General features: G+C 37.8%; 1 protein-coding gene across 4 annotated transcripts in view; it reads right to left on the reverse strand.

Annotated features, from left to right (window-relative positions):
* Window positions 1-3,750: 3,750 nt before the first annotated feature.
* The window catches only part of TRAPPC8 (trafficking protein particle complex subunit 8), a 57,647-nt gene continuing 38,157 nt past the window's right edge, over window positions 3,751-23,240 (reverse strand). For 2 of the 4 annotated variants that reach the window (XM_052786948.1, XM_052786946.1), the window contains 9 exons: window positions 22,164-22,260; window positions 21,229-21,297; window positions 21,078-21,118; window positions 19,187-19,372; window positions 17,527-17,628; window positions 10,171-10,218; window positions 8,578-8,723; window positions 6,900-6,989; window positions 3,751-4,800 (listed from right to left, as the gene is read on the reverse strand). In XM_052786948.1, the coding sequence (XP_052642908.1) occupies window positions 4,566-4,800; window positions 6,900-6,989; window positions 8,578-8,723; window positions 10,171-10,218; window positions 17,527-17,628; window positions 19,187-19,372; window positions 21,078-21,118; window positions 21,229-21,297; window positions 22,164-22,260 (1,014 nt within the window). In that variant the 3' untranslated portion in view covers window positions 3,751-4,565. The remainder of the gene's footprint in view (window positions 4,801-6,899; window positions 6,990-8,577; window positions 8,724-10,170; window positions 10,219-17,526; window positions 17,629-19,186; window positions 19,373-21,077; window positions 21,119-21,228; window positions 21,298-22,163; window positions 22,261-23,240) is intronic. The other 2 variants (XM_052786949.1, XM_052786947.1) reach the window with 1 other exon arrangement.

Below are 23,240 nucleotides of genomic sequence, written 5' to 3' on the forward strand. Positions count from 1 at the left end.
TGGAGCTTCAAGATGCAGGCAGACTTTTAAGCATTTTTTGCAAATAGGTTTTGCCTGTTATCTGCCAGGGCTTTCTCCTGTGCTGCTCTGCTCCATTTCTTCCTTCTTGTCTGGTTCCAAACTATGAGATCCCATCCCTCTTCTTCCCACAATTTCTCTAAACCTGACCCTTCCTTTTCAACCCTCCTGCCCAGCTTGCATACCTTCACTCAGTTTGCCTGAATGACAACAACCATCTTTTTAAAAGCCAGATTTTGGTCCTCTTGGTTCAAAAAAGCAGCAGTTGAGGTCATTCCCTTGGTAATCACTCTGCCTGCAGGCACCATCTGGCCATCATCCTTATTTTTCATTACAGTGAAGGCCCCCAGTTTTCACCTGGAAAGCTCTGTCCAACTCCACTCCTCTCTTCTTCCTTCCCTACTGCTCTTTCATGAGACATACTCAGCCCATTCCCTCTGAGCACTTTCTACATTCCCCCTAACTCCTCATGACAGACAGCTCTCTCAGCATCCTTGTCAGACAGCATCACGCAGAACTCAAAGCAACTTAAGCTGAATTTTTGTACCATTCAGCCACCTAGTCACTTCTATTACTTCCATGTGGCATTCTTCTCTAATATTCTTAAGCAGCTTTAATTATAAGTACTTTGGAGGTGTGACAGTTCATACAAGCAGAACACCACTAGATACTGCCCCAAGTCACATGTACTAGTAAATGTATACAAGTTCTGTAAGCAAACTACAAATATATGGAGTATTAGTCATCCTACTTCAATGTGCACATGAAAACTAACCAAGGAAGACTATTTTTGCTGTTTTATAGAAGAGAGAAACAGAACAGGCTAGCTGAATTACTAGAGCAAGTGGAAGAATAGCAAGTAAATAAACAATTTAGCTACCATACTATGAATGTTATTTATACAATGGATTCAAATATTAGAATTCACTCTCAAACTTAAAGGAAGAGATGTAAAGTGTAGAAGTCACCAGCTGCACAGATTGGTATTCTCTCCATTCACGAACTATGTCTTCATAAATACTGCATGCTTTCTATATCACGTTCACAGTCTACTGAAGACACTGTAAAGCCTTATTACTCCAGATTTGCATTGCACAAAACAGTAATCTGCCAATGCAGCATTTCACCAATTTTTGGCAAAGAAGCCTAGAACCACCTGAATTCCCATAGCACAGGATGGACCAGTGCACGCCCTTAAGTCAGAAATTGAGGGCAGAATTCATCTCTTTTTAGGAGCAAGTTTGTTAGTGACTTACGTATTTATTGCTAGTTAAGGCCTTATTCCATTACACAGAATGTTTAAACAGGATTTTTTGTGTATCTAGACATAGATTTTTTTTTTGTACATATACCAAGTATTCCAGCCCAGAATGAAACTGGGCATTTTGCTTTTCACCAAAACCCCCTAATGGTTTTATGTTACAGAAGTAGTAAAAAATGAAAATTCATTAGATTGCTAAAACCAACAAAGATCCCCTGGATCTAGTAATTTCTGAGGGCTTGTTCTAGCTATCTCAAAGTAAGATGCAACATTTTGATCTAGTCTGAGCTGTAGCATTGCTGTGACAGATGCATTAGGATGCTCTTGTGCCTTGCAGCGGGTTCACAGGATTCTTCTGAAGGAATATTGCTCTGCAAGTAACAGTTTCAGCCTTTGCAGAGATACTTACTTGCTCAATAGCAAGACAAGTTTCATTTCAATACAACTGTTTTTCATCATCTCTGTGGGTCCATACATAGGCACACATTCTTCCATGTGAGAATTCATTAAGGAGCCAGGTTTAGCTCTACCTCCACGCTAGCTCCTCACCTAAGCAATCACATAAGCAGCTTCTGTTCTGACATGCCAATGACTACATTTTGAACAGCTCCATGCTTTTTACACAGCATAATGTGCATCATGAGCAATGCACCATGAAGGAACCAGTGCCAATTTGGAAATAAAGCATGTTAATGGTTACAAAATAGTCATTCCTTGGACACAGGATGACAGCATTCTTCTGTAGCAGTATGCTAAGCTTTATAAGTTAGTGTGACAGATACTGCTTTTCAGTAAGTTGTCTTAGAATATGACAAGTTAAAGACTTCAGTATTTTTGTAATCACCACCTAAGGAAAGAAAATAAAGGAGAGGTTTCACTTAATTGTGAAGAGAAAGCAAAAGTTTGATTCGTTTGGGGTGGATTTTTCTAGCTACATGATACTGTGTCTACAGCAAAACTAAAGTCTGGCTTATTATAATAATAGGGTTGACAGCCTATCCTGCTGAGCTTTGCCTTGTCAAGAACTCTTTGGGAATACTTGGTATATGTACAAAAAAAAAATCCATGTCTAGATACACAAACAAAACTGCATCATTGAAGAGGCTGCTGATTTTACCCATGCTGAACAAAAGAAAACACTACTCTAGCTCTTTTAGCTTCTTTCCACATCATTAGCTCACCATAACCCTATAAACATTCTCAGAAACATGAAGAAGGGTCAGTCTCAACACAGTATTTCCTTCAAGCCAAGCTACATAATGTATCTTATCACAGTTTTTTAACTAGATTAGCACTAACGGAAACGGCAAATGTTGGTTTACTTAATCTGAAAGTTAGGATCACTGACAAGTAACACACCAGTCACCAGGACACCACAGCCTGGTAGTTTTGTACTGTTAGTCAAGCCTGCTCTTTACAAGAGTGCAATTTCCAAATCACAGGAGATACTATTTCTTACCAGTTTCTTCTGGCAGGCTGAAAAAAAAAGCAGTTAAACTTCCGACCCATATCTCACAAAACTCTTGTGGAAACATCCTCTATCAGAATAAGGTGATTTGTGCCACTTGAGTATTTGAAGAAGTCTTAAAAATACACCAACTGTGACTTAGAAAATTGTAGTCTACAGCTGGATAGCTGAATGGCATCAATAATGACTTCTCTTTCCCTAAAAGAGTGCGAAGATGAAAAGAGGACTGATGACTTAGTGTAAGGCTACAATGCCAACAGTCATTTAGAAAGAGTAGTCTTCCAATCTGCCCAACAGCAGAAAAAAGCCCTCACCCCCAGAAGCAATATATTTGTTAGATAATACTCAAGTATTCTCTTGATAAATCAATATGATCCACAGTCATGTTATGACTACAAAAGGTCTTGTGCTGTGAATCAGTTCTAAGACTTTTCAGGAAGTTTTAAGACTGGGAGACAGTCATACAGTTGTACTGCATACAAGTAAAATTGGAAACCTTGTCTAAAAAGAAAAATAGGCATCTGAAGGCAGATATACTGTTTCCTAAGTCAATGTCCTATGAAGGAATTACCTTCAGCCACAAGATACAGCAGACTGTCAGAAGTCTTAGGTGCTCAATCTCCCTTGCACTCAGCTAACCCATCACAAACCATAACTCCTAACTCTTAGCTGGTTTTGCTGCACTTGATTACATCACACAGCCTTCCCTACATTCAGCAGCTATTATTCAAATTAAAAATCCCTAGCTAACAGCAAGTAACTGAGATCTCCCAGACAGCTGAATTCTGGGGATTGTTCCTGGGAACACTGGATAAGAACTCAAAAGGCAAATATAGCAGCTGCTACAAGTTTCAATGTACACCAACACTGTATGTGGCAACAGGACAGGAACTTTACCTGAGCAGAGGGCCAGAATGAAGACAGTACAGAATATATATACAGTATCAGCACCTGTCAATTGCTACAGCTGTATAAAAAGGAAGGAAAAAAGGCCACGAGTCCATACAGTGAATATGGTGTATGTTTTATTCTATTTACAGTACATTTGTTATAAATATAATACATTTCTTGAAAATCTTGAGTAGCTTTTTTTTTTTAAAACAGATCAATTGTTATAGTTACATAATAAAGCAAGTGACAATTTAAATGACAATCTCATGGTTGTGAAATAGTGCATTCTGTGTTGAGATGAATGAGAAAATACTCAAACTGGTTGAAGGAATTATTTCTGAAACACCTTAGGTGGGACTTGTATGTAAACCTTGAAACATGACCAGTTTCCATAAACATGAAAACTCAAACCAAAATTTTAAACTGAAGAACTCAGAAACAGAAATGGATTTGAGACACCTTATTGAACTTCACAGTAAGGTTGGGATTTATCATGACTAATGGCTTCAGACAGGAAAAAGCCAATGAGGGTTTCTTCCTGAACCATATCCTAATACAGCCACAAATATTAACACACCATGCTGGAAGTTGTAACAGCAGTCAAGCTGCATTTTTGACAGGGCATAGGACATACAAATATGTTCAGATTTGGAGTTAAAGAGTATTTTGTGTTATGAATATCTTAATTACCAGAGAAGAAATACATTATAAAAGGATAAACGTATTTTCAGTCCAGCGTGCGTTGCATTGAGAAATAAATTGACAAGTCATCTGAGTATTTTACTATTTTCTTTCCTACACAATCTTTAGTAACAAGTTAGATGTTTGAGGTGCTATTTCCAAAAACTGCAGCAAAATGTCAACCAGCAATATAAGAAAAGAATCCCATTTATTTTGTCTTTTAGTGTGATATTTTTCAGGAAGTGGTCAGATATTATTGATAATAATCAGTGCAGGCATGGAGTTCTGCTGACTCGTTTCAAACAAAGTAACTTGGTCCACTAGCTTGGCAAATACTCTGGGTGTTCCGAGATTATAGACACCTGTATGAATGAAGCAAGCTTTCAGCTGCAAGCTATAGACCTCCTGGCTTTTAAGTTGAAGCTTGTACTGTGTTTGCCCGAGCCAGGTAAAAGATCCATGGATTTCTAGTGCTTCTGGGCTGAAAAAGAAGGCAAAGTTATTTCTCTGTATTCAAACCATACATACCAGTTTACGTGATTCCCTCAACCGCAAGTTTTCCCCAAGATTTCAGAATGCATTGTGTGTCCATCACTGTCCCTTACAAAGAGATGCTTGTTTATGCTTTCCAAAAACTTCTTTTCAAAAGCCAGGAACTGGAAACTTAAGTTACTATTCTGGCAGTCTTTGGATGTGATAGTGCCCACCACCAGTCATCTTTGATGACTTAAAGTTACTGAGTCTTTTTTACTGTCTGCAATAATTTCCCTTAAGTCACTGCCTTCCCCAAATGCATCATGCTTGCTTTGTTTCCCACATCACCACCCTTATCTTTAAGAGATTAAGGTTCTTCTAGCAAGACAAAGCTAGACTTTGAAAGGATAACAGTTGCAATCATAGATATAGACAGAACTGCACTTAACATTTTATCAAGATGCTAAATGCAGCTTCGAAAAAAGAAAAGGTCATGTCTATGTCCTCTTTCCTACTACATCTACATCCACGTACACACCCATCCCCACAAACATACACACACTGAGACAGAATACCTAAGGTACCCTTGGGTATCTTCATGGATCCCTATGTTCACCCATTAGCTCAATTTAACTCTGGGTCCTTACTTCTTGACAAACACTTTTTAGTGTTCTTTGACTCACACTTAACACACTCCTTTACAGCAGCTCTCCCCCTTGGCTCAGATGAATCAGTACAAAAGTTTGAAACATTTCTTTGGTTCCCAATATACCATACACTATATATAGAACATTAATCATACATATATGTATAATGAATTTCAGTATATTCCTAGCTTTTTATATAATGGACACATAGCACTTAACAATAGACATAGTAACAAGATCCAAATTGTCACAGGTTTTGGAAACCCTGCATAAGGCATTCTTGGGCCTGTCCCATGAACTAAAGTTAAATCAGAGTGCATGTCACAGAAGTAGTCAATGTGGACATACACTGCTTTAGAGACATTGCATTAATATATATTGGTTTGGGGATGGGAGGTGTGTTTCATTTTTTGTTTGCTTTTAGGACACTTCAAGGCACTTGACTACACTATCCTTTCAAAGAGATGTCTTACCACACTGTTACAAAGCATGACCATGTTGTGAAAACACACCAGATCATTGAATAGCTTCCTAATCTCAACTGATAAATAAAACAGACTTAAGTCTTCTGTTCTCTATTTCTGAACCTGTGTGTTAAGCCATGGCCTTTTAATTTCTTACTTGCCTGGACAGACTGTTGGCAAGAAGCAAGTGTTCCCCATGACTAAGCCTACCTCAATGTCTTCACAATCTGCCTTCCCCCTCCTGCCATTCAGTCAGGGATCCCACAGAGTCCATTTTGTGGTAAGCAGACCAAGTAGCATTATGTCTGCTGGGGGGCAGGGGTGAGCTGGTGTCACCCAAAATATGAGTTAACAAATGTGGAAAAATTAACAATGGTGTATCATGGTACAGAATTCTCTCTCCCACAGAATCCTTAGTAAAACTTTTAGAAACAATTAACAAAACTTTTCCTCAGTGCTAATATTTTCATACATAATACTACAGTTCTAAGCAAAAAGCCAGTCATAAGAATCAACTGATAAACCGAGGTGAAGTCTTAAAAACACCTAAGGTTCAATGACATCTTATACTAAGCTAAATTGCACAAGGAAGTACTACTTTAAACTTCAAAAGTTTTCTACAAATTACTTGATATTTTAAAAATGAAAACCCCACAACATATGTTTAATAAAATAAGGTTGCTGAAGTTCATATTTCACTAGTTCAAAAGCATTTCCACTTTCCTAGAAAAGATCTGCAGAGTTTAACTATTCAAGACCCACAATTCAAGGTCCTGTCTTAGCAACAGTCAGAAGCAAAGTAAAACTGAGCACTGACTGAAGACTCCCATTTGACTGTAAGAAGCCTTTACTTTATCATCTTCCATTCTACGAAAGAAGCCACTGTTGAAAAAAAATCATATTCTAGACATTCAATACAGTTAAAAGATTACAACACTCCTCAAAACTAGGAAGCAGTCTCAAAAAATACAGTTTTATTAATATTCACACATTACCTTGTTGTTTTATGCCGCAAATCAATCATTACATCTACAACAGCCTGGGAACAATTGGAAAGTAGGAGAGTGACAGGTACCAGACAGAGGCTGCGAAGAGAAATAGTTCCATAGTAAAGGAAAAAAGTCTTACTCTGGATAGCCTTAATTATACTCTTCAATAATTAAAATAAATTTCAAGTAATATAAAATTAACATGTAGTTGTCTATTATGCAACAGTCAGTGTACATAGCAATGTAATCATTTACATTGACTAGAGTTTCCTATAATAAAAGCTATTAATTGAGGCAAACAGCATTGGCTCAATTGAGCCAAATGAAGTTACCACCTTGCTTCATCCAGCTGAGAAAGACTAGTAAAATCATTAATAATACCTAGTTTACAGGAAATCTACTGTTATGACAAGAGACATTTCAGAATGGGATAACATGGTCCACTATGCTACTCTCTGAACCGCTGTTTAGTGCATTTTGTCTAGATACTTTTCTTCCGCACTGTCTCCTGTAGAGGAATTGCTGGCATCTGGCCTAAAGTTTTAGCCAGAACAGTGCCCAAATGGAACAGACAGCACATACACATTTGGTGTTAATTTAAGCCTTTACCCTGAATAAAACTAATACAGTTAGTCGATATTCTGCTTGCTCACAATTAGTATGATTGTTTTTATAAGAAATGCTGCAGCATGAAAGACCCCAATATATCCACAGGCAGGTACACAATCTACTGCAGTTGAAACAGCTCTATGTATACAACAAATGATTTCTGTCACTGGAATTCCTTGCCATTGCTTAGCAGTTTAAATATCCTAAACTTGACTAACAAGAAAAGAACAATTAGCAACTAAAATGCATAAGATATGAACTTGTTACTGGAATAATGCATGCGTTGTAACTGTCATTAAAACATGCCACCTTATAAAACGTTTCAATATTAGATTTTTATTAAGAAAGAAATCCCTTTCTTTTGGCCACTTACTTATATTAACTGAAATTCTAGAAAAAAGTATAATACAGTAGAGTTCTCAGATAAAACAACACAAACCTAACTAGGTAGCTTTATGTTTCAAGTACAATTCACTTCATACCTGGAAATGAATCCAGAGGGCTTTGTTAAGATCGTTTTAATTTGAAAGACTCATGGCTTTCACAGGCCCCAATTAATTCACTCTAGCAGTCTGGTTTTTGACAGAGGTTAATTCTGATATTCTTCCAGGAGACAAGCCCCAGTGATCTAAACTGTTACCACCTTTCCTTCCAACATAAATCAGAACCATGTGCAGCTAATCTTGGCAAGTCAGATGATGTAGATATGCAGTTCTTTTGACTTAAGTCACCACCACTTACTTTCTGTCTACCTCCTCACAGTAGTCACACTGTTTACTCTGACTCCAAAAATAAACACAAAGCCAGCAAAGTAATTATTTTTCCTGCAGTAAGTTTAACAACTTTACTAGTTAACATTAAAACTGTCAACTGTGGTATTACAGCCTGTTTCTCTACATGAAACTTCCATTTTACCTATACAATTCTGAAGCAGTGAGTTTAAGAATTGTGCAAGATTTCACCCTTGCACACCAGACTTTAACCTTTTGTATCGTAACCCACATAGCACCTCTCAACATTATTTATGTCAAATTAAAAATATTTCAAAAGTTTCTGAAGAAAACATTGCACGAACCTTTTTTGATGAAAAGAATGATTGAAAGATTCTGGATAATGAAGACTTGTCTTGATAAGATTAGAAAGCTGCTCTGGTGTTGGTCTTGCAGGTACTGGTGTGTTTTCTGGTCGAAAAAACTTTAAGAGAACCATTTCTGGTAATTCCTGAAACACAAATTCAGAGTGACATTTAAAATATTGACATAAGGCAGCATAACACAAGAAATCCAGTCACAGAAGCTACAATTTTCCATTACAAACTATAACTCCAGGGAATTAAGTCTACAGCATCATGAAGCTTACAGTTTTTTCCAATGCGTTTTTATTTAAGTGTGCTAGAAGAGGAACTGATGCGATTTATCCATTACCGTCTTTTGAGACAGAGACTTCACAGCTGCCTGTGAAAACACTACCTGTGCAAGTTTCACAAAGGCATGCCATTGTTGCAGTGGTTTGTTAGTGTTTGGTTTGGTTTTGTTTCTAAGAAAAAGGGACAGCATTTAAACAGTTCCCTATTCAGCAGCTACACCTAAAAAACCAAAAATTCCATCACCTGCCCTGGGAAGTTCAAAACAGAAAAGCCAATAGCCAAGTTTCCCAGAATGGATCCAAAGTAAAGCAAACAGAAGTTTATAGGAACATGCTAACAATGACAGAAGGATTTAATAATGCGGCGTATCTTAAAAATTGTATGCCAAGCTCTTGCAGATATGAAAGTTACCTTTGTCCCCAGCTGAAAGCCCAAGACAAGCACTGACACACTACTTGGGATTCATCCTAACCCTGTGGGCAGAATCAATCTCTGAAGCAGAATAAGTCAGATGGTACAGAAAGATGCAACACCAAACGAGGCAATCAGGCTGCATTTGACCCAGCATTACAGCACTACTGTAACTCTGTCCAACATCATCATCTAATCTGTTTTGCAAACAGGATTTATTTGGGAAAAGGCTGCCTTTCATTATTCCCTTATGAATCTATTCTGCAAAAAGTCCACCTTAAAAGAAAAAAAAAAAAAAAAAGAATTTGCAGCAATAAGTATGACTGACTACTAAAAGCAAGTGAAAGAAGATTTTTTAAAAGCCACCAATAAGTCAAAGTCAGTACAGCATAAGAAAGTAATACTATTTGTTTAAGGGTGGTGGATTGTACCTTCTAAGTTGAAAAGAAATACTATAGGCAACAAAACCTGACTCAAAATAACACACACTGGGAGTGTGAATGTCTCAGTCACTGTTTGCCTGTGCTAGTAATACCAGGAAGACACCAAATGTTTTATCAAGCTTACGATTCTTTCTTCTTGAAAAGAAGGGGGGGGGGGGGGGGGGGGGGCATTTAAAGTAATTTGAGAAGGAAAAAAAAAAGATATTTCACAGTAACAATGAAATATATTTTCAGTGATGAATTAATTTGGTATTTCCACCCTACCCTATGGGTATCTAACTTGATGAAAACTGACAGCATGAAACACACTGGTCTCCAAAAGATGAGATTATAGGTTTTCATTTAAATTAATCTTTCCCCTCAAATTACAGTCCAACCAATTATTCAATGCCCTCTTCAACCACATCTCAATATCCTGCACACTGTAGTTTGCCCTAGCATCAATTACCTGTTCCAAGTCCTCCCAATCAGAATTCCCGAGTATTTTTTTAAAACCCTACAAAAGACAAATACGAAGGTTTATCTCTACAAACAGACAAGAACATCATGAAATGCAGCAGGAACATTTACTGGTAAAAGCACAGTGTGCCATTAATATTTCAAACCTTTAGTTCTAGTATTATACCCCTATTGAAGGACTGGAAAGCAGTAAGATTAACCATTTACCATCACAGAGCTAAAAATTCCAGCCAGCCTCTGGGTACCAGATTCAGAAAAGACGTCTGTGTCTCCAAGTTCAGCTGCTCAAAGTCTACAGTTTTTTGTAACTGTGTACCTAGAACAAAGGCTAAGACATGTCATTTTTGTACATGATTCTCACATAATGCTTCAGGAGAGAATTAAGCACTTCCGAATGGTAATCAAGAAGATGTACATACAGATCAGGGAACTACCTAGAGATAGCTAATAAGAAATGCTAGGTTTAAGGATGCATTAAACTCCTGCCCTACTCTGTAGCTTGGGAAATTGGATCAAGGCTACAAAAAACCACACCCATACCTACTTGGGCACCTGTACCCTCCCTCCAAGAATATGCACCAAGCAGATAACAGCCTCAAGACTTTTGGTTGTTTACACTTAGAAACAAAGCAAAACAAATCAAGAATTAAACAGGTGGTATTTTGTTGCTGAACTGCTAGAATACCAGCCCGAATGGAGTATTGCCTTTATAAAGGCAAAAAGAGAAGTTCTGACACCTGAAGTCTGCTTGTTGACCCATGATGGCTTCTCACAAAGTCTCCAGAAGTGCCACAGGCTCCAGTAGACAGCAAGCACCATATACTGCACACAAGAAGGCCACAACAATGGTAAAGGTACTCCCTTTAAAAAATGGTTAAGGTGTAATTTGAAGGTCTCATCCATACATACTGGTAGAGGTACAGATAAGCTTGACTGAAAGACTTCATCATAAGAACAGTTTGGAAGAACCGTATGGGGCAGGGGGGGGTGGTGTGCTTTTTGTTATTGTTTTAAATTTTATAGCTGCATTAAGCTTTTTGGTTTTTTACTAGAAACATACAATACACAGTAGCACCAGAACTGCACTGCTCCCACAGTTACCTTCCAAGACCTACAAACTGTGCAGTTGGTGCTAGGAAAGATGTTTCTATTTTTAGAAAGCTTTCTGCTGCCCCAAGACATCTACAAAGGCCAGCTTCAAAGAAAGATACTTAAAAATAGACACAAGCCTGCTGTTCCAAGTAGAATTATCTCAACTTATTCACTTATTCAGTAGTTACAAAAAAGCAAAGTCCTTTAGAGTCTCATGTTTTGCTACTTTGAAACAAAGTTACATGGTAACCCTACTTATACTTCTGAAACTGCCTATTAGACATTCATACTGGTTTTAGGTATCTCCTGAAACCGTACTAAGCTAAGAGCTGGAAAATTCAACATTTACACCATTCAAAGCATCTTTTGCATTATCTGATAGATGCAATAGACAGGTCTGTCCATAATACATTCTTTAATCTCTCAGAATGCACTTTCAAATTGAAAAGTTCTTCCATCGGATGGAAGTGATGGTATCTTCACACGCAGTTATTTTAAAGGATTTTTCTACGTAATATTAGACAACTTAAAGTTTTCAATTTCTAAAACAATCTTATCAATGACTGGGTCAATGTGCTCTTAAACACACCATAAAATGTTAACCGCTGCAATTTGATGTGCAAGTTGTATGGAAATTCAGCATATTTGCCCGATAAATCACAAGTTACACATAGCCAAAAGGATTATTAACATGCTCGGTCAAGTATGAGGGACCAATATGCACAGCACAGAAGAAAACCTAGACAGGAAACTCTTGAACAACACTAAGTTTAAGTGAAAGCAGAATACATGGAAGCAACAGAAGAAGAGTGAGACAAAGTGAGATCTTAGGTGATGTGTCTTTCTCCCTTTCCCGTCTTAGATCGGAGAACTCCCATTTTAAAACCTCAGTTTTAAGTTGGTTTCCTTCACCATGTGACTCATCTATATTGATTCTAGCTCCTAACTATAGAAATGACAACTCCAGGAACAGCATTTTACTAAGACACCAGTAATAATGCATTTGAAAACACAAATATCAGCAGCTTTGCAGTCCATCAATGGGTAAAGCAACAGATGTAGTTTTTGAGCTATTTGGAATATTTCATTCATAACAATAACTTAAGCCAGTCCCCCCAAATTGGTACAGTAAGTGGTACATTAATTGATACAACGGAGTGGAGAATGTACACTTCAGCTCTTGTTTGTTTACCCTTAAGAATTTTGGTTTCCTTCCACCAATCTGGTTTAAAGAAAGTCTTAAATCCATTCCAACAATCTGTGTTTGATTCAAGTATCCCTTCCCATGTATTCTGAAAAAAAAATTCTGAACTAGCACAAGATGTCACTTCCAGTAATTCACTGTTAGGAAAAATAAAGTTATTTAAACCTTACCCACTCCTACCTTTCAGAAATTCCTACTTCCAACCAAACTGTTGCTGCCTCACCAAGCTGCATCTAGATTACGAAGCAGTGTTACTAAAAATTATCATCTGCGAAGTGAAACACTGCCAAAAAGCCTGCATCCATGCTGTATGCATTTTATGGATTTTACTTTGGGCTAGCACTGGTCTAATCTGCAAGATGGATTGAGCAGCCCAGAAGCACATCACATGCAGTTCTGCAGCACATCTGGATTAAATCTGCCTGGAAGGTATCCACTTAGTGCATTATAAGACCACTTCACAATGAAAACAGAGGGCTGTAAATGGAGACAGTATCTTAGAAAAGGTACACCTGATGTAAAACACACTCATAGACGCTTTATCTCATCCAGACTTCAGTCAAAACTAAGTTTACACTCACATGCTAATGTGTTTGAGACATATGGGTGCACTATACCCAACACGCCAGCAAGCCCAAGTAACAAGCCTCTACTAGACTGCTTCTCACCTTCCACTATGAAGTCTCTGCCAATCAGAAGCGTGGCAAATGCCCCAGCTCCACACTACTACTTCCATCCCACCATATCACACAGTGCTTTTCCTTTGGAGTTTTTTGATTGAATTCACCAGATTAGAAAAATATGGGAGACAGCAATAAGAAATAATATTGATCAACAGCCCTGACTGTGAATGGATGTTTAAAGTATTTGAAGTTTTTGTCCTTTTACTAAGTTAAGGTAGAGAGGTCAAGAACGAGAGGCAGAATAGCTGTATTTTGGATGCAATCATAAGCTGACCTTCAGTTAAAACAACCTCATTCCTGAAAGCAAGTTTCAGAAGAGAAACACAACCCATAGCAGTATTGTTGTCAAAAAAAGAATGGCCATTAGTTACAAATACCCAGCTAATTTTTATTAGTGAGGCTTTTACTACTTGGACTCAAACACCTACTGCCAACACATCTGTTCAGACCTATTCACTTTACTAACACCTTATGTGATTTATTCTTCACATATTGTTGCTAGTGACTATAACGTATCAACTTTGTGGCTCCTTTTGTGTTTCTGATTCAAAGAAATAAACTATATTTAGCATTTTTTCCCTACCTTTAGCAAAAGGCCATTTTTTTCAAAAATACAAGTGAGAAAGGATTATTCAGAGAGCTTTCTGTATGAAACAAAGAAATATTTAACTGAGTCAATATTCTTTAAGTGTTCCTTCAAGCATACTATGTGTTATGATTCCAAACTTCTAGAACATAAAGATGTAAGTAGTTCATCACATCACCTGACAAGTCTACATCCAATAACCTATGCTCAAAAGCAGTGCTATTTAAACACATAAAAAACCCTGCAGTGTAAACAACAACAAAAACCCCTATATTCAATGACAGAAAACCAGTAAGTGTCAAAATCATAGTTATCATTGTCTTGGTTAGAATGAAAAAAGTTTAGAATTCATAATTCTATTTTGAACAGACATGGGAAGGAAGCACATGCATTTGAGCATCCAAGTAAAATTTGTATAGAATTTTACTGTTTTCTTTCTTTTTATGCTAGTACACACAGGAATTTTACCCAGAAAAATATTTTAGGCCTCCCCCAAGCCCCACTGGTGTTTTATAGAAACCAGAGGTTTTAATCTTGATTTTATCAAATTCTATGGCAAGTTATGCTACTGCAATACAAGAATAATCACATCCGGCTGTCTGTTCCACATCCCTGTTGTATGCATTACATGTTCCACAATGAACCAAGCAGAAGTAACCACCTGTCCCTGCATCTCAGTCAGCAGTCTAACATCTTAGCTTAGACATACGATAAAGGTTACTTTATATCAGAGCACCTAACTACCAATCTACCAGCAACTGCTGGAAGAACTTCAGAAACATAACGGTGCCAATGAATACAGATCTACTGCTCTTCTACTACAGTGCTTTACTGCAGCTTTGTTTCCCTGAAAAGTTCTAGAAGCTTCTATAAATCCAAACTAAACCCTTAAAAGCTGGCAAAGAATTAGTCTGAGATATACTATAATTGACAAAGCAGCAGAAGCCAACCAGTACACAGAATTTAACTAAAATATAAAGCAAGCTATCTTGATTTGTTCAGTGTAGTTATTTGATGAATTCAGATAAGATTTGAGACTTTCCTTAGAGGGCTAAAAAAATTAAAATAAAAGGGGTGCAGAGAGAAATAATCTTTGTGTTTTCTCCATGTCTATTGCGAGACTGTTCTTGGTTGGGGATGGCTGTATAGCCAGACAGACACAAATTCCTTTGCTGGCTGCAACAGCATGAAGCAGAAGCAGTCCAAGTCAAGAAGAAAGTCACTGAAGAGGAGCAACAAATAGAACACAGCAAGAAATGCAGGGAGTGGACTCTTGCATCCTAGGTGACACCCTGTTCAGAATCTGCAAATAAATTTATTTTTTCAGATCTGAGCAGCCTTCTATCATTTAAGAACAGGTAACCAACATGCATTGGTAAAAAGCACGCATCTCCCTCTGCTGTCTAGACCACAGAAAACAACTAACTTCTATACTGTCAGCACAAGACATTCAGGAACAGTCTAAAGTTTCCAACCCTGTTTATGACTTAGAGAACAAATACAGATTACAAGACAAACTATTTGAATGTTACACTGTAAGTCTCAAAACTATATACTGAAAACATTAAGTTAGAAGTAATGTTTGGGTTTGAGATTTCCCCCCCCACTCAGCTTTTCACTGCTTGTCTAACTTTAATGCAAGAAAAAGATCATTCAAAGATGATATGCAATCCTTAATAGATTAAGTATATTATTTTCTCTACCTAGCTTCATTTAATCCTATTTTGGGGATTCTCTTAATTCTTAAATGTGGAATGAACAAAGTAAACTGCTGCAAAGTCTCAAATCACGTAATTTGTTATACCTCACCTCCCATCTCAGAGAGGTTTACAATCCTCACAGTATAAAGTGCAAATTAAAAAAAAAAAAATAGTAGTATGTAAGCATATGAAATTTCTCAATCCTTAGCAGTCCTGAGATTACAGGCTCTTAAAATCCAAGTTAAATCTGGACTTTGGTTACCATGAGGACACAGAATTTACACATTTATTAAAAACAACCACCGTTACTCTTATACCAGATTTCAACTGCATCACAATGCAGATGCATCTTTGCTTCCAACCAAGGTACAGAATACTTCAACGGAAGTACGTTCCTTATGCTGAAGAAAGTGAATAGAATAATCAATGTAGCATCTATCTGAACATAGCTGTAATAATAATAATAGTTGATGAGAAACAGGTTATAGACAAAGAATGCTAATAGTAGCATGTATTCCTCAAAACAAATTGAGGGTACATCTGGATCCCCCTTGTTGCTGGTAGCAGAATTAGTTTTTTAGTTTGTAACTGAACTTGATGCAGACAACTAGAGTTCCAGTGCAATCAACAAGAAATGTTCATTTCTACCCCTAGCATTATTCAGTCATTTGTTTATTTTAGGATGCAGATGTGATTCATTCCTACCTCTTCCCACCCATTTGCTAGAATCAGACTTCAGTGACATCAGAAGTAGAAGTCCATAGTGTTTTCTCTCCTAACTTTAGATGTCTACAGTGTGACCTACTGTTCTACATACACCTCAAGGCAGGAAAGATAATACCAGAGTGGGCAGCTGTCCTTAGACAAATACAGCCTAGTATGGCTCAGCACACCTTGAGTCCACATGTGCAAAGGCTTTTTCTGGGGCAGGAGGGATGGGGGGATGATGTGTGGTGTGTGTTAAGTGAAAAAATCATCTTCAGACATTGGAACTAAAAATTTTCCTATTTTTCACCAATGAACACCAGCCAGTTTAGCTCAAACTACATGCCCCTTTCGACCTATTCCCATCTATTTCACAGCACAAAGAAGTAAATGGAAAAATCATCTTAATGATGTAAAGATACTTAAAGGCTTATGAACCAAAGCCAAGTGCACAGCTTCAGAGTAATTCACTACTCACATCATAGCATGATATTTATAGGAAGACACATTTGACCTATAATTTTGTCAAGAAAACAATAACATATAGTACTATTTACTGTAACTTTGAGTAAGAGCTCACTAAAAGCTATATACGATGTTTGTAACATTGGTAAAAACATTATGAGAATGGCACCCAAGCACGAAGGAACAGCAATGTACTGCTCAGCAGAAAACTAAATAAGTACAAGACTTTTCTTTTTTATTTCACACATTAGTCTTCACACACAAATTGCATATAGCATAGATGTTTTTACAGAAACTTATCTATAGCTTCCATAGCTGTTACTGATTCATGTACCAGGAGACATCCACCAGTTTCTTACAGATGCTATTTTATTTGAACAATCAGACAGGCTATAAACTTCAAAGTGAAATAATATGCTATTAATTGATCAATTCCAATGGAGCTCTCAATGTCTTTTTAACTGCTCCAGCATTTCTCCTGTTCTAACATCTTACACTACAGGTTGTCACTTTAAAGTTGTGCATAGTAGTAGAAATTGTAAAATTGATTTTGTAATACTCAAAAATAATACCACCATTTTACTACGAACTTTGTTATGAAATAATCGTTAACTTTGACTTAATACCATTAATAAGCTCCTAGTTCTACCCTGAAATACCACAGAACAGTTTACAGCAACAACTGCATAGCAGTATACTTGTATATTGCTTTTCTCATCTTTAAACTGAGCCTAGCTATTTCAATATAGATGACTTATCAAAACTGAAGTCTGAACCATTTAGTAATAACACGTATCTGATGTTAGATTCTACAGAAGCACCCAAAGTGACTCCACTTATTTACAAGAAAACACACCAAGTCTATTTTGGGAAAGAAGCAATTGTAAACGAAAACTTCACACTAGATTACCTGCTTCTGAGGAAAGGAAAAAGCCTCCTTCCCAACTGTATTAAGGGCAACATGATGCTGGCCCTCCAAAATAAGCTGCTTGTTGTCTTCCACAACATATGCCTACAGAATATAACAGAAAGACATTAGCAGACCAGAAACAATCATAAGCTTCATAACATAGAATTACTGACTTTCCTCCTGACTTAAGTGGAAGATGTTGTACTGTTCAAAACCTAAAGGCTAGCTTGACATGTATTTATTTTATGTGTATGTTTTTAATTTCGCAAGCACAGACAACCACTGAAGTTTATACTGCCAATTTCCACTACTTAATATTCGTATTCTGGTAAATGAGATCCTCTCCCTCAAAGCAGACTGGGTCACTCTTACAGTTCTGATAAAAGCAAGCATTAACAAATCTCTTGGTTTAAGACTTCAGAATTTTCTCTTTTAAGAGAACTTAAAAACTGTGTGCATCTGGAGTAATTGTTTTGGGTTTGTGTGGCAGGGTTTTGGTAGCGGGGGAGGGGCTGCAGGGGTGGCTCTTGTGAGAAGCTGCTAGAACTTCCCCCGGCTCCAATTCGGACCCACCTCTAGCCAAGGCCGAGCCCATCAGTGACAGTGGTAGTGCCTCTGAGGTAACAGATTTAAGAAGGGAAACCTGCAGCAGAGTAGGGGATTGGAATGTGAGAGGAACACCTATGCAGATACTAAGGTCAGCAAAGGGGGGGGAGGAGGTGCCCCAGAGGAGGGGATGCCCCTGCAGCCCGTGGTGAGACGGCAGGCTGTCCCCCCCCAGCCCATGGAGGTGAGAGGGGGAGCAGATGCCCACCTGCAGCCCATGGAGGACCCCACACCGGAGCAGGGGGATGCCCCTGAAGATGGCCATGACTCCATGGGAAAGCCCACACTGGAGCAGTCTGTGCCTGAAGAACTGCAGCCCGTGGGAAGGGCCCATGCTGAAGCAGTTCATGAAGGACTGCAGCCCATGGGAAGGACCCACGTTGGCGAAGCTCGTGGAGAACTGTCTCCTGTGGGAGGGAACCCATGCTGGAGCAGGGGAAGAGGGAGGAGTCCTCCCCCTGAGGAGGAAGGAGCAGCAGAGACAGTGTGTGATGAGCTGACCACAACCCCCATCCCCTGTCCCTCTGCGCTGCTGAGGGGAGAAGGTAGAGAAAACCAGGAGTACAGTTGAGCCCAGGAAGGAAGGAAGGTTGGGGGGAAGGTGTTCTAAGGTTTTCATTTGATTGGTAATAACTTAAATTGATTTTGTTTTTTCCCCCCAAGTTGAGCCTGTCTTTTGCCTGTGACCATAAGTGGTAAGTGATCCCTCCCTGTCCTTGTCTTGAGCCACAAGCTTTTCTTTGTATTTTCTCCTCATCATCCCACCGGGCAGGGGAAGGAGTGAACAAGCAGCTTTGTGGTGCTTTGTTGCTGGCTGGGCTTAAACCACAACAGTAATGTAAAACCACTTAAGCATACTTATTACAGTAACAGCTATTAAGACTGTCTTTGCTTCTTGACACCGTTTTAGTTCATTTGCAAGTTTTCAGAAAAAAAAAATTCATCCATAAATTTTGTTATGAGTATGCTTTAAAGTTCAGGATGCCATTTTAAATTATTTTCTAATAGTTGTATTTCATGGCCAAATTACTACAAAGGCCACAACCATACATACCTTCCACAGTACAACAATGTTCAAATCAACTTCACTGCATTGTTGTATCAATCTGACTGTCTCATCAAATGATTGTTTTGCAGCCCTTTGAGATGCATGAGCATGAGATTGCACATGTGTTCTTTTAAATTCAGAGGATAAGCTTTGAAAAAAAAAGTCTGCACAAGGACTGGCTGAACTTATTATCTGCAAGAAAAAAAAGCAAGAAAGAGTGCTCTCAGAACAGAATGCAAGCTGACACAAGTTAGTCTAACAGAGCTCATCACTGTAGGATTTCAGTTCCATTATCTTGCTTTGCTTCCCTTTGCAAACCTACAGGATGCCACACATCCTGGTTTCCATGCTTGTCCTGTCAGAGATCAGCCCTACCTAATGAGCTGTCTAAGGTAACATAGGACAACAGAGCAATAGATTATTGGCCTCAAACTACAAATACCAAACTTGGAAATAAGGTCTTCGATTATTACCAAACAGCCTACTGTGATAAATTAAGTGTAATGAAGAGAGTCGAAGTGTCCAACTAACTCACAAACTAACTCACATGCAAATCATTATTGCTTATTAATATTCCCCTCATGTTAGCTAGAATTATTTATCAAAGTTAGGAACATACATTTTGCTAGCAATAGCAAAGATAATAAATTGCACAGCATATTCCCCATGTATAAGTGGCACAGCCAGAAGTACTGTGCTGTTTGTCACCATTTGTGCTGAGCTTTTCCAACACCAAAAGCTTGATAAGGAAGCAGTGGTTTTAAGACTGACAGCAATGATACTTGAAGACAGGAAGCCTAGTTTCTTACTTATCTTGCTAACCCCTCTCAAAAATGTTAGCCTTTCCAGAACATGCTGTTGCAGAGCTGCTAATTGTTGCATTAATAGAATACTCATACCCAGGGGTACAATCTGCTTTTGGAGTAACTGTCTAGAAGGGAGGGCCCCATCCCCCCATTAGAGAATATTTTCTTACAAGAAGGCTGAAGTTCATGCAGCTCATCCAACTTTAAAAATGCAAACAGGGATCATCTACCTCAGATTTTTAGTCCTAACTTCAATTTATATGCCTATAAAATGAAATAGCAGTGAGTAAGTTTTCTCTGGGTTTTAAGAGCTGGGTACATATATGGAAAATGTACACTCAGCATAAAACAAGCAATCTGACATCCAGATAATTAAATCCACTATGCTAATGTAGACTTCTGATCTGATGCAAGAGGCCTACTTTCCTCAGGTTTTGGGAAAGCATTTGCTGTATCAAGATCATTTGCTAAAAGGATTCTTCTTCAGACGATACCTGTATACTTAAAGAGACTGAGAGCATAGTAGTCTAGAATGTTAAACTTTTTGAAGAAACACCAAGGAAACAGAATCCTTGAACTGACTGCAACCTACATTAGTAGTTTTGAAATTCTGGAAACTAAAGCTTTCCAGATTATTTTTAGAATAAGCTGTAATTAGAATTTTTAACTTATCTTAGTAAAAATGTAATTAAGAAAAAAAAATAGAACAAGAATCTGACATCCACAGATCTCTACTGGAAAACTAGAGGGCTGGGAAATATTCAGAAGAACTGCTCTGAAGAGTTGGAAAGGAAGGAAAAACATCAGGCAAAGAAGTTAGCATCACAATGTGCTCCCAAAGTAGTTCAGCTGTGGAGCTGGGAACTTAAAATACCTGACCATCCACTAGCCTATGCTACCTTACCTTCTCTTTTTTACAAAGAGAGCTGACCTAGAAGACCAATAGTTTTTGGCATGCAAAACTCAACTTCCCAACTATGAAAGCACTGTTCCCATTTTTAAATTTTAAAAAAAGGCTTTCAGTGGGACACTTGCACATGACAGGGATACCTTGCACAGGACAAAATACGCAGTTGTACGCATTCACCTACCTGTTCATTTCCAAAGACAATGTCTGCAAATGTGTAATTTTCTAAGGGATAAAAAGAGAGGGCACTGTTTCAGCATCATGAGAAGTCACAACTTCAGCATACAGCATCCAAATAATAACAAAAAGTTAACCACATTCAGGACAGAACCTACCTTCTGAGTTTTTGCACCTTACTGCTTTAAAGCATAACTTCGCTCGCTCTCTGCTAGCAAGTTTAGTATCTGAAAGAAAAAGGTTACAAGATTTTTTTCCCCCTCAACACAGAGTCCCTCCTCATTAGCCAAAAGTCAGCCTTTAAACTTCACAAATAAGAAACACTGACGATACTCAAGAAGCATAACTAATCAAGCAGAGCAACTGCATGGTAGTAAAGAAGATGCATTTTCTGCTGACCCCTTCCATCTACTTCTAGAGCAGGAAGTGAGCCATAATACATAAAGGAGATACAGAGAAAGAAGGAAGGAACAGAAGACAAAAGATTCAGTTTATCTGACTGGTTCACCCTCAATATTAATACAAGAGGAATACATGTCTAGACTAATTTTTAAGTACATAAAATGTCAGCATACAAGTAAAAATAACATTTGTTAGATACAGTAACAGCACTTTTTTTTTTTGCCTGGGATAGTTAGCGTTTTCAAAAATTAGCAGCTTATATTAGCTAAGGCAGGATACAGCACTAGCAATTCTGGTATATTTCTAGTAATTGAATAGAGCATTTGTCAAATATTCTGTTGATCAGTTAAAATGTAACACTGATATAAATAACTAGAAGTAAAGAAACTCAAACATATTTCTTGTGAGGCAAGTTATCAGCCAACCCAGACATGGATTTCTCTACATCACAGAAATAATCTACCTGTATGTTAAACCGATTTTTAAAATTAATGAAGTCTGAAAGTTATCTGTCAATCTATTTTTCTTGAAACACTAACAAAAGAAGGGCTGTAGTATGTTTGAAAGGGATATGAAGTTTTTAGAAAGTAATTATTCTGAAAGCCAAATTCAACTCCTTGTAAGATTCTTTTAACTGTTCTTGTCAGGCAGAAGCTAGACTTGCCATCCTTTTGGTGATAAAAATACACACCTTTGTCTTCAGAGATTTTAACAGATTTTTGAAGCTTCCAGTGCTTGCTATTACTTGAAACTTGCACTATATGAAATTCTTTAACGCCAGTCTCACTCTAAGGAAAAAACAAAAATTATGTCAAATAAGACCAGTCACAACTGTGATGTTCCACATCGCACAGGAAGTGTTCATTGTAAGGTGGCACTGTTAGAATCTTAATTTAACTCATTCACACCATCCGTAATACAGTACTAAGAAACAAGAAGAGATTTAATACCCACTGTAACGTAAAACAACAGTGCCAGCTCACAGCAACTTCCAGTTCCAGTAAACAAAGCCACACAAAAAGGAAACAAAGATCCCCCAGAAAAATACCTGCAAGCTAGTATTTTAGATTAAGGAGACTACTATAAAACCTAGGCTTTTAACTCCAATGCAGAACACTGTCCGCAAGATGACTTAGTTTCCAAGATTACTTTAGGAACACTGCTAGGTCATAAATCCCAAAAATACAAGCTTTTTTTTTTTTTTTTTTTTTTTTTTTTTATATATACACAATGAAAAGTAGCTTTTGGGGTTGGTTTCCTTTTTTGGAAAGAGTGAGGTGGTAGTGGAAAATTAAGTCTCACACATCGTTATCTGTTAACTTGGTAAGTACTTTATAAAACATTCCTTCCTCCTCAAAGAAGGAGGGGACAATATTCACTTTAGTAGCTAAAGAAAAAATGGAGTATACACACCTTTAAAACAAAATGACAAATCAGCTCAGTGATCCCACTACCAACTAAGTGTCTAGGAATTCTATAAACAGAAGATTCGATTACCTTGCTTTGTAGTTGAAAAAATGGGAGCAGCTTTACCAAAAAAATGAGTAAATTTAAACTAGCATGGTATGATAAACTGAAATATTTGCATCTGCTTTGCTAAGTCAACAGATCACGACAGACATATCTGTATTTGGATTATATTTACAAAAATGTCTTTTAGAGTTTGGTAATAAATGTAAACATAGAAGCCTCCTTCAAGTTGGAAATTAAATTTTGACTTCACATTACCACTAATTCTACCAGTATTTTCACTGAAACGTTGCAGGGG

The sequence above is a fragment of the Harpia harpyja genome, chromosome 5 (genome assembly GCF_026419915.1).
Source record: "Harpia harpyja isolate bHarHar1 chromosome 5, bHarHar1 primary haplotype, whole genome shotgun sequence".
Taxonomy (NCBI): Eukaryota; Metazoa; Chordata; class Aves; order Accipitriformes; family Accipitridae; genus Harpia; species Harpia harpyja.